This window comes from Centroberyx affinis, unplaced genomic scaffold, assembly GCF_046629955.1.
Source record: "Centroberyx affinis isolate AG114_WGS23_722 - 3 ecotype Tasmania unplaced genomic scaffold, CSIRO-AGI_Caff_v1 ptg003764l_1, whole genome shotgun sequence".
Taxonomy (NCBI): Eukaryota; Metazoa; Chordata; class Actinopteri; order Beryciformes; family Berycidae; genus Centroberyx; species Centroberyx affinis.
The window spans coordinates 33,832-48,497 of record NW_027281640.1 but is presented as its reverse complement, the minus strand read 5'-3'; the positions used below and the strand labels follow the sequence as shown (position 1 = coordinate 48,497).

The 14,666-nt window shown below is 42.8% G+C and overlaps 2 protein-coding genes across 2 annotated transcripts; one reads left to right on the top strand and one right to left on the bottom strand.

Moving 5' to 3' along the window:
• Positions 1-800: 800 nt before the first annotated feature.
• On the top strand, positions 801-6,381 carry LOC139662341 (sodium-dependent neutral amino acid transporter SLC6A17-like; the record flags this gene model as incomplete). The annotated part of the gene is made up of 10 exons (XM_071541001.1): positions 801-958; positions 2,082-2,208; positions 3,443-3,624; positions 3,771-3,881; positions 4,038-4,279; positions 4,426-4,618; positions 4,753-4,945; positions 5,252-5,411; positions 5,670-5,832; positions 5,983-6,381. Coding segments are annotated over 10 exons (1,928 nt in total), but the record flags the coding sequence as incomplete, so codon positions are not given.
• Positions 6,382-9,799: 3,418 nt separating this feature from the next.
• On the bottom strand, positions 9,800-14,130 carry LOC139662342 (tripartite motif-containing protein 16-like protein). Its single transcript, XM_071541002.1, has 6 exons — positions 13,630-14,130; positions 12,678-12,773; positions 12,351-12,584; positions 12,095-12,245; positions 11,709-11,780; positions 9,800-11,561 (listed from the first exon to the last, which is right to left on the bottom strand). Exons 1-6 carry the CDS (start codon positions 14,128-14,130, stop codon positions 11,014-11,016), a joined length of 1,602 nt encoding a protein of 533 aa, XP_071397103.1. The 3' UTR covers positions 9,800-11,013.
• Positions 14,131-14,666: the final 536 nt, after the last annotated feature.

The following is a 14,666-nucleotide window of genomic DNA, read 5'->3' as shown; positions in this document are numbered from 1 at the left end:
TATCTCTGTGGCACCTTGGACAGGACACTAATGTGATGTAGGACCAAGGACACTTTTATGATGTTGACTGCCAGCCTATGGGCCATGGGCTAGATGAATCCTTGATCTAAAGCAGTGATTCTCAACGTGGGGTCCGGGGACCACCAGGGGTCCTTGAGGTGGTTCCAGGGGGTCCCCAGTAAATTGATGAATTGTTAAACTTCAGCATTATTTCATTTACAAGAAGTTAACACAATTAGAGAATGTGGAAGAATGACTGTTTTGATCATAGTTTCACTGTTATCTCTCTACCTACAATACAGATAGTCATGGAATTCTGGACAAAATCATATCTAACAATAAAAATAGTCTCAGATTTGGGTTTGAGAGACAGAATCTCATTAAATGGGGGTCCGTGGCCCTAATGTGGACTAAATTAGGGGTCCTCGATATGAAAAAGGTTGAGAATCACTGATCTAAAGTGTTTACTGTCATCATTATTTGGTTTGGTTTTGAAATAGCGTAAAGATATTCAGAAAAGCCAGGAGAAAGATATGTGACAGCATAGCAGGAGGTAGATATGAAACTATGCTGGAACAGTACTGTTAAAAGGTATGATTGGGGGTTTAAATAACTACTAAACCTCTAGTTTCCAGATCTGAATTTTTCAACACCAACAGGTTCAACAAGCTTTTTTGGTGTTTCAAAGAACTTGAATGATATTTAAAATCATATTTCATGTGTCAACATGCCTGCGATTGGTCAGTTGGGTTTGCCTTGAAATGCTGTATATAAGCTAAATAAAGTTCCATGTTTTTCAGGTGCCTATCTGGTTCCCTACTTTATCCTCCTCATCATCATCGGCATCCCGCTCTTCTTCCTGGAACTGGCAGTGGGTCAGAAGATCCGGCGTGGGAGCATTGGGGTGTGGAACTATGTCTGTCCCCGATTGGGCGGGATAGGGGTGTCTAGCTTGATGGTAAGTGAAGCAGGTACTGTTTCATTTTCATAATTTTTGTTAGTTTTCATCTTGATGGGTGTAAATCAGAATAGATACCTATTGCAGTGAGCACATACCCTCAACACATACCCTTGATAATACTTTCTTTGTTATACAGTAGCTGACTGTAGACAGTGGTGCCACAGGAAAGCAGGTAGACAACAGTACAGTGGAGAGAAAATGTGTGGGTCCTCTGATAGGAATCAGGGAGGCTGTAATGGGGGAGTAGCTGTCAATCCCATAGTTAAACAGAAACACAGCTGCTGAATGTGCATCGGTTTCAGGAAAAACAAGCTATTGCATTGTCTATGTGATTTATTATTGTACCTTCTTTTCTGCATGGGCAAACACTTTGAATCCCCTGACAAACAATACACATCTGCTTCTTTAATATGTTTATTTATTTATTTGAACTTGTAACATGTATTTTTTGTATTTTGTTTTTTTAGGAGAGACATGCTAATCTAGCATCTAACTGTGAATGAAATATGTTTTTGTGTCTCCTAGCCAGTACAATACATGTCATATAATATGTAAATGCCAGACAATCATGAAACAGAAGCAGCCATAAACAGGATTAAGTTACAGGATAGAGTAGCCACAACAGCCTCTTAACTGCCTCTCTTGGTTTATGAGAGATATTGGAGTGTTTGGGAGTGAAAGTTAGCCTCTCTTTAGAGTTGCATTGCTGGCGCAGAAGTAACTATAAATATCTCGTAGAAGATCACCGTTGAAGCCGCTGAAAGAGAGCGCTTCAATAATTCATGGTTTCCTCGACCTTATTTAGCTCCCGCATGTCCTGGCTGGCATGATTGCTCAGAAGACTGACAGCAGCATGGGACAGGCACAAAGCCCGGTGCCTCATTTGCATTCTTCTTCCACTCTCTACAGATCCGATTTTAGAATTTTGTGTCGGTGTAATAGACTAGACACCTTATATTTGCAGATTCTGTTAACACAGCCTGTCTCGTGGCTCTGACGTCACATAGCAGAGGGAATACTGCAAAATGTCATAGAACAAATTATTTCCCTCTCTAACCATCTATCTATCTATCTATCTATCTATCCATCCATCCATCTATCTATCTATCTATCCCTACAGGTGTGTGGCTTTGTGGGTCTCTACTATAACGTGATTATCGGCTGGAGCATCTTCTACTTCTTCCAGTCCTTTCAGTTCCCACTGCCATGGAGCGAGTGCCCAATTAGAAAGAATGGAACTCTCGCTAGTGAGTGACATCACAATGCTAAAATGAAACATGCAAACAATAGACTGTTTTAGTTAGTGTTTTTTTTTATTATTTTCTACTCAACCTGTTAAGTCATTTTATCTTTGAAGCAATATCCTTTTATGGCACTGTTTCAGTCAATCCTTAACGTATGTTGTCCTCACCATAATACCACAATAGACCCACCATGCTCCAAAGTTCCAGATTAAATTTTGCCTCGCCTCAAGCCCAGCCGCTTGGGTCTAAATCGCACATCGAATCAGATCATCCAAATTGTGTTAACTTCCTCACAAGTTTCCTTCATAGATGGACATAATCCAGATTAAACTCCTCTGGAGGTCTATTAGATTAGAGGCGATAACAACGTAACCCCAGGGGCGCCTGGAAACACTCAGCATGTACATGACTCAGCATCTCTGAGTCTGCCGACTGAAAGAAAGGGAGCAGAGATTCAGACTGAAGGACGCTGATATTGAAGGACAGAGGTATAAAGCCGACTGCGAGACATTTCACTGGAAGGACGATGGACTGCATCCAGCAGTGTACAACTGCAAGGAGTATGAGGGGGTGATGCGGTGTTTCTCATAGATCTGTATCTAATGCACAAACAAAGTACTTGGATGGACAAAACATCATAGAGACAGGAATTCATAAACTTGTACCTAACCAAACCAAAATTTGACAGAGGCTATCTTGATTTCATAATCGATGGATTGAATGAGCTGGCCACACCTTTGTAGGTGTGTAGGTGTGTGTGTGTGTGTGTGTGTGTGTGTGGTGTGTGTGTGTGTGTGTGTGTGTGTGTGTGCGCGCACATGTGTGCATAAATCTGCACCTCTCGAAGAATCGTTACACTGCTGACTCCCAGCCGCATATGTATCATTTCCCAAGGTTGAGCTATAAGAGCAGAATATACTGTATGTGCACAGAAAAAAACGTCAAGTGTTGTGAATGGGTGTTCATGCTCTGCATACTAAGTACAGAGATGACCTTGTTTAGCTCATTTAAGTCAGAGATGCAATCCAGCAGAGAATTGAGATATTGACCCTGCGCAAACATTCTCTTTCTCATTATATTTCTCCCTGTGCTCTCCCCATCCTTCCCTCCTCTCACACCCAAATCACCCTTCCTCTCTCCTTTCCACATGTTTATCTGCCCATCTCTCTTCTCCTTCATACCGATTACCCCCCAAAATAAACCATCACCACCATGTCCCGCCTCCTACGATGCACAGTTGTGGAGCCGGAGTGTGACAAAAGCTCAGCCACCACCTATTTCTGGTACCGCCAGACTCTGAACACCACCAGTACCATCGCAGAGAGCGGCGGCCTCAACGTCAAAATGACCCTGTCTCTGCTGGTGGCCTGGATCATCGTCTGCCTCGCTGTCATTAGAGGAATCGCCTCCTCTGGGAAGGTAGTGGGCTCAGCGGGAGGGGGGGGGGTGTGTGTGGGGTGGAGCGGTTGTGAAAGGAGAGGATAATATAACGAGGGAGAAAAATCTGAAGGAGACTACTAATTGCCCATCGATGAATCTATATTTTTCCTCTCCACCTTTCTCAGGTGATGTACTTCAGCTCTCTGTTCCCCTATGTGGTGCTTTTCTGTTTCCTGGTCAGAGGTTTAATGCTGAAGGGATCTGTGGATGGCATTGCTCACATGTTCACTCCCAAGGTGAGATTGAGGGAACGGTTCCATTCCCTACAGATGTCTCACTCTCTCTCTCTCTCTCTTTCCTCCTCTCTGTATTTGTCACCAGCCATCCTCGATACTCAATGATGAAATGAGAATCACACAGATTGATTCAAGTTGCCTCGATGTGTCCCACAGCTGGAGAAGATGCTGGAGCCCCAGGTGTGGAGGGAGGCAGCCACCCAGGTCTTCTTTGCCCTGGGCCTGGGATTTGGAGGAGTCATAGCCTTCTCCAGCTACAACAAGATAGACAACAACTGTCATTACGACGCTGTGCTCGTCTCTTTCATCAACTTCTTCACCTCCATCCTGGCCACACTGGTGGTGTTCGCTGTGCTGGGCTTCAAGGCCAACATCATGAATGAAAAGTGTGTCGTAGAGTAAGTTCAACGCCCCCACAAGTTATTCCTTTTTTGCTACCAGAATGCGCTATTTGTGAATTATGAAATAATTTCAAGAACCCAATCTGACAACTACACACCGTTGTCTGCTATTTACTTGTTTTTCTTTCCTTTTGTCTTCATAGGAATGCAGAGAAGATCGTTGGATACCTGAACTCAAATGTGCTGAGTCATGATCTAATCCCTCCGCATGTGAACTTCTCCCACCTTAGTACTTCCGACTATGCGGAGATGTATGGAGTCATCAAGACAGTGAAAGAGGGCAGCTTCTCGCAGCTGGGTCTGGAGCCCTGTCTTCTTGAGGATGAGCTCAACAAGGTGGGTCTGGTGGGAGGGACCGAACCCTTAGGGTCCTATCGATGAGTGCGCTCTGTATTTGACCTATTTTACACCTGCTCCTCCGGCTGTCCCCATGCTTTTATCGTCTCACTTCTCTGACCCACTCTCTGCAGGCTGTCCAGGGTACAGGCTTGGCCTTCATCGCCTTCACAGAAGCTATGACCCATTTCCCAGCTTCTCCGCTCTGGTCAGTCATGTTCTTCTTCATGCTGATCAACCTGGGTCTGGGCAGCATGATCGGCACCATGACCGGCATCACCACCCCCGTCCTCGACACCTACAAGGTCCAGAAGGAGCTTTTCACAGGTATTCACCACTATTTTCTATTAGTAGTTCAAAACACTTACTCAGCACTTAAAAAGGATCTCAGCGCACTTGGGAATGGGCTGCATTAGTCTTTGTGGCATTGCCCTGTGTGTCCTGAATGCAAATGACAAACAGAAAACAAAACAGCCTACAAGCAATAAAAAATAGATTGCGCCCAATTTCTCCTTTCTCTCATCTACAGATCCAAATTGGTTTTCTATAATGACATGGCTATTTTTCATCTTTCCTATGAATTAGCACTAATCTTTTTTTTTTTTTTCTTTTTCTTCTCTCTGTTTCCCTTAGTGTGTTGCTGTATAGTAGCCTTTTTCTGTGGCCTGTTGTTCGTTCAGCGCTCAGGGAATTACTTTGTCACCATGTTCGATGATTACTCTGCTGGTCTGCCTCTCACCATAGTGGTCATCCTGGAAAATGTGTCTGTTGCTTGGATCTACGGCACCAAGAGGTGAGACCAGCTAGACCTCAGCTGCCAGCTACAAACCCACAGTTCAGAAACTCAGAAACTGACATTTCTGTTGGGTGGGTGGGTGTGTGTATAGGTGTGGGTATGGGTCTGTGTCTCTTTGTCTGGGTCTGTGTGTGTGATTGTGTCTGTGATTTTTAAATTGCAAGAAAAATGATAAATTTGTGAAGTGAAAAGTGTAAAACTGTGTGAAAGGACTTCATCATTATTTAAACTCTTGTGCTGCTCTGTGGCTGTCAGGTTCATGCAGGATCTGGAGGACATGTTGGGTTTCCGACCGTACGCCTACTACTTCTACATGTGGAAGTATGTCTCTCCTCTGTGTCTCATCGTGCTCATCTCTGCCACCGTCATAGAGATGGCCTTCAACCCGCCAGGATACAACGCCTGGGTCCAAGAGCTGGTCAGTCTGTGTGTGTGTGTGTGTGTGTGTGTGTGTGTGTGTATTAACTCCTGCAATGTTCCTTTCAAGCTGAGGAGCATTTTCTGAAACATTTTTTCTTTACATTTCTTTCCGAGTCACACTTCCACACTGAACCCTCTCTGCCTGCAGGCTCAGGAGCGTTTCCAGAGCTACCCTCCCTGGGCGCTGGCCATGTGCTTTGCTCTCATCATAGTGGCCATGCTTCCTCTCCCCATCGTCTTCATTGCCCGGCACTTCAACCTGCTGTCGGATGGCTCCAACAAGCTGTCCGTCTCCTACCGTAAAACCATGATGAAGGATATGTCCAATCTGGAGGAGCAGGACGAGGCCAGATTCATCCTCGGCGCCAAGCCCAGCGAGGCCCCGACATCCGCGCCTGCACACAGAGCCTTCCTGAGTCCCGGAGGGAACAAACCGCTGGATCCCAACTCTCTGTCTCCAAATAGCTGCTACGGAACGAGCTACCAGAACGCCGCCATCAGCCCCACCACCCCAACCACGCCTGTCACCCCGGAGTCTGACTCTTGATTACTGTCCGCCCTGTCCAAACACCTCTTTCAACCACCAAGTCTCCACTGGGGGTCACTGCAGCACCGAGAATCCCCACCACCGCCCTGCTAACCTCAGATTAATCTCACCACCATATATATAACCCTCCCCTTTAGCGAAGCACAGGTGTCCCTAAGTAACAGCAAGGACCCACCTGTGAAAGTGTCCAAAATGTTTCGCTGTATCCCAGTGTCTGGTAAAGCAATGTGCTGGACAAGTAGTCAGTTTGGAGATATACTTTAATTAATAGGACAAGACAAAATTCAGTGTTTCTCTTCTTGACTCTCACAATTGATTAAATACAGGATATAGTGCGAGATTGACAGTGACGTACTCTTGTATCTGTGACATACTTTAATATTACTAGTTTAATGTGCTTAAGATGCAGTTCTGGGATCTGCTTTTCTTTGCCTTAGCATAAGGATCCTCTGCAGACACAGTCCAGCAGAGTCCACATCATGTTCTGCACAGTGCAGGGAACCTAAAGGAATGTAGTGGAGTCTGTGCGCTCCAGTCTGGTACAAATGGTTCCTGTTTTTATTCAGTACGGTGGCACATAGAGCCAAGATGAATGTGAGTTTAATTTTTAAGGTTTAAAGCCTTTCAGTGTTTGCTTTGCTGCCCTCTATAGCGGTACTGTGTCGAAGCCATACAGTCTGTCTAACACAAAATGGGTCCTTTGTTTTGTAGTAAATCTTATGCAGTACTTTCAGTGTGTATATGTGTAGAATGAGCATTAATATGCACCTCAATTAAATTTTTAACACCACTGATGCACTAAACTAGAAAACACTTCTCATCGTGTAGCTTTGTTTTCAAAGCCGAGTTCAGAGGGCTCTGTATTGTAAACTATGCTTCAGGCTGCTGTCAAGACACCCAGTTTTGTTACATTTTGCTAGCACACATAGACAAGTCTTTCTCGCCCAATATCAACCTCCTGCTGTATTCGGTGTGTAGCCAGTATTGTTCTTGTTCATTGTGTAGGAGTGATGTAATGTAATACAACAAGGATTATTATTATTGTTTGTGTAATCTGGAGAAGGTCTAAAGCCACACTCTCATCATCCATGCTACACATACTTGTGCTGTAGAAACTCACTCACTTCATTATCTCCACCAAAGAGCAAAATGTAGATAATAAAACACTTGAAAACCACACATTTACGTCATAAAATAACAGCTCATCTCCAATTTCACATAATGGATGAATAATAGATATGCTCGGTTGTGTTGGCAGAAGAAGAGCTTGTTCATGAAACACAATCAGATTTCTGCACTGACAAAAGCATAGCTTGTTTGTGAGGAACTGAGCACAAAGCTCTTGGAAAAAAAATACCTTGTTGGCTGGCTTGATACAGTTCTGACTTTCCTCCTACAAAAATTACAATGCTACAAAAGCACAAAAGAGATTTTAAACAATTAGCTTGCACAAGCCTATTATTGCCCTTAATTGTTAGGTAGAGCTCGGCACATTATTTTGACCTTGTATGCACACATGTAATCACTAACAACTGCTGTAAAATGTAATGAGCAATGAATAGATTTATATTAGAGCACAAACCATAATGCACAAACTATGTTCAGTGTCAATCAAAAACACAATGAACATGAAAGGGGCCCCATAAGCACAACATAATTATGAAAATATTCAAATTTGTCCTCTCCCTTAGAGAAATATGGACCAAAAGATTTGGCATTTACTTTAGGAGCAAACGTTCAAAATCATGTTGCTTCAAGTGCAATTAATGAAAAGACATTTTTATGGAATATTTAATTCATCAGCTAAAATTTGTTAACATTTTAATACTTGACGATAGTATCAACAAATAATGTACTGACCTACTGCTATAACTAGTCTTATATTCACATGCACATGGATGCATACAAACACAAACACACACACACACACACACACACACACACAGTTTCTGTGTCCTGATTACCAGTCCTCCCTCTGTAGAATAATTAATCTCTTGCAGTTTTATGAAGCAGCCAACAGCATTGGTTCGGTCGGGTTACACTAAGGTTCCTTTGTAAGGAAGGGGCAATCTGAAAGGGCAAAGTAAAGACGGACAGCTTTCCCTAAACACGTTCCATCCCTGCACACACCGGTAGTTACAGTATCACACTCATCAGCAGTTGTACAATGCTGTCTACAAGTTCAAAGTGACTACACGTAAGTTTACGTTACTTTGAAGAGGATACCTTTATTTATTTTTTTATCACAATATTCAAAGCCATGGTGTTAAGGATTAAATGGACTATATTTATATTACTGTATATTTGCAGTGTACGTTGGTGTGAATTCTACTGATGAATTACAAAGATTTATCTTTTAAAAGTGACCAGTATATATATTTTCATCTTGTGTGATGTATATTTGAATTGTATACTTAAAGACTTATCTATTTTGTAGTTTGTGTACCTAATTCTTGTTCTGGGGCGTGAACATGCTGCGGGCGGGTGGAGGTTGATCTCAGTGTAGCCTTGTAACTGACGAGCAGCCGCTTGGTTCTCGTGTTCCTCTAACGCCTCCTCTTAGGTCAAGTGCACTATCTCACCTGTCTCCATTTTAGGTTTACTGGTCTACTGCGTTTTGTTTCTCGTCTTGTTTTAGTCTGTTGGAGTCAGGCAGTTCCTCCTGTGAGTGCATCATGTAGAGACCTCTCAGTCTGTAAATATTCTTGTGTAATCAAACTATTCTAAACATAGGTTTTATTCATGTGAAGTCTTATATAAATGTCTTAAAGAGTACAAACCTGTTTTAACAGTAAATGTGACATAAAGTAATGCTGAATGTGAATATGAATTCACTTTTTTCACTTGGACTCCAAAAGAAAAAAAAAAGATAGATTTTCTTTTTGTTTTCATTTGTTTTGTTGTCCTCATAGCAGTAAGTTCAAGGTGTTAAAGCAATATCAAGTGATGTAAACTGCAGAAGTAACTGTGGCTGAAAGGAAAGCTTGACATCCTACAGTAAACCTAATAACGATGATTAGGATGCTGTGACTCTTCCTTACAAGTGCTGGAGTGTGTATGTGTGTGTGTGTGTGTGTGTGTATGCTTGTGTTTGTCTGTGTGAATGTGCGTATCGGTTTGTAGACTCCTTCTTATTAACTGTGGGTGCAGGGCCTGACTGAGCACACGGTTCAAGCACTGTCTGTACTGGAGGCACATTTAGAAAATGTCCCTTTACAGCATCGCTCACAACAGAGAGAAGGTCTTTCTCTTCAGTCATCATGATTGTATGATATTGAGACTTATTGTACAAAAGTATATATATATAAATTGTGGACATCACCAAAAATATCAATAAAGAGTAAACAAGTTGTGTGATTTTTTATTCTTTTGTTTCAAAATTGTGGAGTATTTTTGAATGCATACAGTAACTCTCTCATGAATAAAAGTCAACTTGTAAGCTTACATGGGACAGCCCATTGTAATACAGTCAGTAATGTTTTCACAATCTGTCAGGTTTTTTTTTTTGTTTTGTTTGGTTGTTTTTGTTTGGGGGGTTTTTTCAGAAAAAACAAAAATCACTCACTCCAATCTGAAGCTGGCTGGATTTAAGCTCCACACAAAAGTATTATCTTTATCCCTGACCTCTTGAAATTATAATATTGAAAAACATTTTTTACTGAGTGAGCCATCTACTTTTCCAGTTACTGATTTTCTTATTGAACTTGATGTGGAAATGAATAAGGAGAGGTAAAAGATTAGTTACTATAGTTAGGGCATGATCATTGGAGACTGGGTTGATGACTCAAACCCGTCATTGTATTTTAGAATAAAAATAACTGTGACAGATTTAGGTACAGTGTGTAATGCTTTTATTGCAGTTTAAATGTACTGCAGTATAGGTTGAGCATGAAAACAGTAGGCATAATATGACATGACATTGATAAGTAAAGGAAAATTAAAAACAAATATAACATGTAAGGGAATGCCATGTTATGTTGAATTCATCTCATCATTCCCAGAGTTTGAATCCTAATGAACGAAGCAGCATAATGACTGGTAAAAGCTTCTTTGAGTAATATAGGACACAACAGAGCTTTGGAAAACAATCTATAAACAAACAATGTGAAGGGGAATTAGGGAAATTCAACTGTGGCTCGGTAAAATACAGCACAAAAATTGCAAAAATATACTTTTAAGGATACATCATGAATCCAGGATTTCTAGTTGTGTTCTATAGCAGTGGTTCTCAACGTGGGGTCCGGAGACCACCAGGGGTCCTTGAGGGGTTTCCAGGGGGTCCCCAGCAAACTGATGAATTGTTAAACTTCACCATTATTTAATTTACAAGAAGTTAACACAATTAGAGAATGTAGGAGAATGTTTTGATCATATTTTCACTGTTATCTCTCTACCTACAATACAGATAGTCATGGGATTCATAAAATCATATCTAACAATAAAAATAGTCTCATATTTGGGCCAGAGATAAAAAATCTCATCAAATGGGGGTCTGTGGCCCCAATGTGGACTAAATTAGGGTCCTTGGTATGAAAAGGGTTGAGAATCACTGTTCTATAGCATGAAATTCATAGAAATTCCCCTTTAAAATAAACACCACCTGTCTTCCAGCCTCCTGGACAGTCAGCCAGTTTACAGTCCCTCCTGCCTCAGATCACAAAGCCTGATACAGCACTTCTCTCCGAGCCAGAATCCTGGATACAGCGGCTCTGTGAATGTGGTCTCAACCTTGTAGAGAAACTTCATGCTGTCTGAAACCTCATAGAAGATCATAGTACCCTCTTTGAATTTCAGATAAACTCCTATCCTGTGATGACTGGGGGCAGTTGTGAGCTGGATGCCGTCACTTCTGTGGCTTACAGAATAGGTTCTGGAACGATCAAGACTCCAGGATTTCGCGTTGCCCCCGAAGGCTGATAAACTAGTGCGGGACTTTCTGTCTAGGCCTTTGTATGCAAGGGCAACCTCGGCCTTGTCTCCATGCACCTCCACCTCATAGTAGCAGCGCTCGGCCTGCAGGCCCTCCCTGCACAGCACCTGCCGGCGGTGGATGAATCGCTCGGGGTGACGTGCAGCCGGGTCCCTCCGTGTCTGGGGGTACAGTCTGACTTCTTTGTCTCTGTGTGACAGGACCAGGTCCTCGTGGGCTGTGTTCGGGTCCAGGCTAAGTTCACATGCATCTGAGATAACAAAGGAGATGAGATGTGAGGAGTACTGATAATGTCCAGAATGTGAATGTGGTTGGATGGGTCTAAGTGTTTGGTAAAGCTCTGGGTTGGGCAGTGGGCGGTGTTAGACTTGTGCAGAAGTAAGAAGTGTAAACTCACACTCCAGAAACTCTGCTCTCGTTTGAGGCTCGACGGTCTGTCCAGTATGTGTGCTGGTAACTGTAGAGAAATCTACAAGGCAAACAAGAGCATCATTGAATATCACTGGTGAAAACAATCCCATAGAAATTCTAGGTTTTACCAATACTTACATTTAAAAACAGAATTAAGCTGAATGAACACACAGTACATAATACATAATATTCTCGTACAAAGCAGTCCAGATTAATGCATTGATACAATTATTTGATAATCTTTTAGTGTCTTTCAATGGTAAATTGACACAGACATTCTGAAAATATATAGGCGTTTTTGCAAAGATGAAAGTAGCTGCCCTGTCTTTTTTAGTTTATATATATGTTTTGGTAATTCCATCTCCTACGTACCAGTTTGAGAGATTGTGGCGAACTCCTTGTCACAAAATGCCTCTAGTTGCTTCCCGAGTTGATCTACAACCCTTTTTATAGCCTCAAAGGGGAGGAGTGGACCTTCTGAAACCTCATGGAAAGTGTCGTTTTCACAGAGAGAGGGCCACTTCTGTCAGGGGGGGGGAAAGTTGTGTAAGAGACAGAGAAAAAGAGAGATCATCTATCGCTCAGAGACAGATGAAGCTCCTGCAGCCTGGGATGTGAGTAACGGTACCTGCAGAAAGTGGACATCGTTGTCAGCGAGTGACAGACGATCAAGCTCAGCATCCCTCTGCTTTATTCCCTCCATCTTCAGCTCCAGGTTGTGCAGGGAGCTCTGAACCTGAGCCGCTGCTGCCCTCTCCTGAGCCTCGATCAGCTCCCTCACCGAGCCGTAATGCCTCTGGAGGGAGTCGATGAGCGCGGCCACAACGCTCTCACAGTGGTCCTCAGCCTCTCTCGCCCCCTCCTGTTTCACACACATGGGTTCAGTCGAGTCCTGACCCTCACACACAGGTATAACCAAGGCTAGTCTGGAGCAGGATCTCTTCTCTCTCCTCACCTGAATCTGTTTAAGGGTCTCCCTCACGTTCTTCCATTCCTTTTCCTGAGTCTGGAGTGTGTGCTTGGATTTCTTCTTTATGTCCTTTAGCTCTTCCTTTTTTTGCATGTGTTGGACAGGCATACACAAACAAATGACATTTAGTTTGTTCTACTTTGTCATACTTTTACGCTCTCCACTAGGCTGGCAACCTTCCAGAAATAGGTTTTGTGGTTTGGCCTAGGAGTCGTCCTAGGAGTTCCTGTTGAAGTGCACATGTTGCCCGGTATAGTTTGATCCTTTCTGTGCACTGTAACTTCCTCTTTTGTGGGTATGTTTCAGTCAGTTGTTTGGAATGCTTCCCCAATTCAATTTTATTGTGTGATTTAAGTGTGATTTTTGTGTGATGGAAGTATTTTCAGAACTGGAAGATTTTTACTAAGTTCCCTGGTATATTGAGAACATAAGTGAATTGATTCTACTTTAGTTTGTTTGATGTATGTTTGTTATAGCCTATATTTTGTTGGATTTCTTCAAAAAAGTGGCAGATTGAAATGGATATTCTCATTGAAGTTCTTTGTTGAAAGTGGGATTAATCCCTTGTTGAAGAGGTCACACTGCTGTAGTGAAAAAGAATGTAGGCATTGCTTAGCATTGTTAGTTGTAAGTGAGGTTGTAGTTGTAGCACAGCAAAAACTGCAACAGGTCAAGTCTACCAGACCTCAGTACCAGGCCAGTTAGTTTACACATGGCAGTTCAACAGCTGGGAACCTGGGAAAACACACACAAAAAGGATGACTCCTGGGCCAAACCACAAAAAATATGTCTCGAAGCTTGCCCCCTAGTGCCAAAAACTAAAAACAATAAACAACAATGTTGCATTATTCACTTGCATGCTCCAATTATGTGGCAAGCTTGTAATTCTAATAACTGCAGTATTGCTTTGTGTTGGTTCTGTCTTTGTTGTACATACCTGTTTCCGCCTGCGTTCCTCACTCACCCGCTCCGTTCGGTGTCCTGTGTGCTCAGCTGATGCACACACTGCACAGATGATTTGCTCATCAGTGCAGCAGTAAACCTCCAAGGGGCTGTTGTGTTTCCAACACATGTTGTTTTCTGATGTCCCTCTCACTGTGGGGGTCCAGGATCTCTTGAGGGACTGGGGCTCTCCTGCTCGCCCAGTGGAGCAGTGCTGCTTCCTCTCACTACCAGCACCTCCTTTACACCTTTCTGTGTCTTTCACCAAGTCAGCTAGAGTTGTGTTCCTGATCAGGTAGGGTCTTGGGGAAAAGGTACGATAACATTCAGGACAGCTACAGCAGTAGCTGTTCCTCTCTTCGTTATCCCAGGAGTCCTGGATGCAAAGCATACAGAAATTGTGCCCACAAGGAATAGTTGCAGGATTCCGGAGAACCTCATTGCAGATTCGACAGCTGAGGCTTTCCCTCCTCACTGGGATATGAGGCTCTGCCATTGTCTGTATCAAGAATGGCGGGTTGGCACAAGTTTCTGTTTCGTTTCCTGCTTAAGTGACACAATAGTGTTGAATGTGTGTGTAGGCAGGCAGTGCTTTCTGCGGTCTCCTGATGTTGGAGTGGAGATGGGTGTGTCTGAAATATTTGAGCTGACTTCAAAGGGAGGGACTACGAAGTTGCAACCAGGAACAATAAAACATTGCTAAAAAGCTGGATTTTGTCCTTGAGGAATACCATCACAGGGAGTTATTACTGTCAAAGCCAAAGATACATGACTCAAGAGGCATCAAGGCTGAGAGGGGGAGGCATTATTTACTGTTAAAACCTGGGACTTTTATGTTATGTTTTATTCTATCCTGATATATTCTCAGGGGTGAAACGCTGAAGAGGGCTCTTAATGGTCTGCCCCTCACTCTTCACACATCATCACCCTCTTACCTGCTTTCCCAGGAGCCACAAACATTTAACAGTAACAAAGCCATTAAAATTATTAAAACACTCACTTATGAAAAAGGTATTGCCACTTCTACTCACA

Coding starts and splice junctions, on each gene's coding strand:
- LOC139662342 (XM_071541002.1), bottom strand. CDS start 14,130: ATGGCAGAGCCTCATATCCCAGTGAGGAGGGAAAGCCTCAGCTGTCGA. Junction 12,585..12,677: donor AGACCCTTAAACAGATTCAG/GTGAGGAGAGAG, acceptor TGTGTGAAACAG/GAGGGGGCGAGAGAGGCTGA. Junction 12,246..12,350: donor ACGATGTCCACTTTCTGCAG/GTACCGTTACTC, acceptor CCCCCCTGACAG/AAGTGGCCCTCTCTCTGTGA.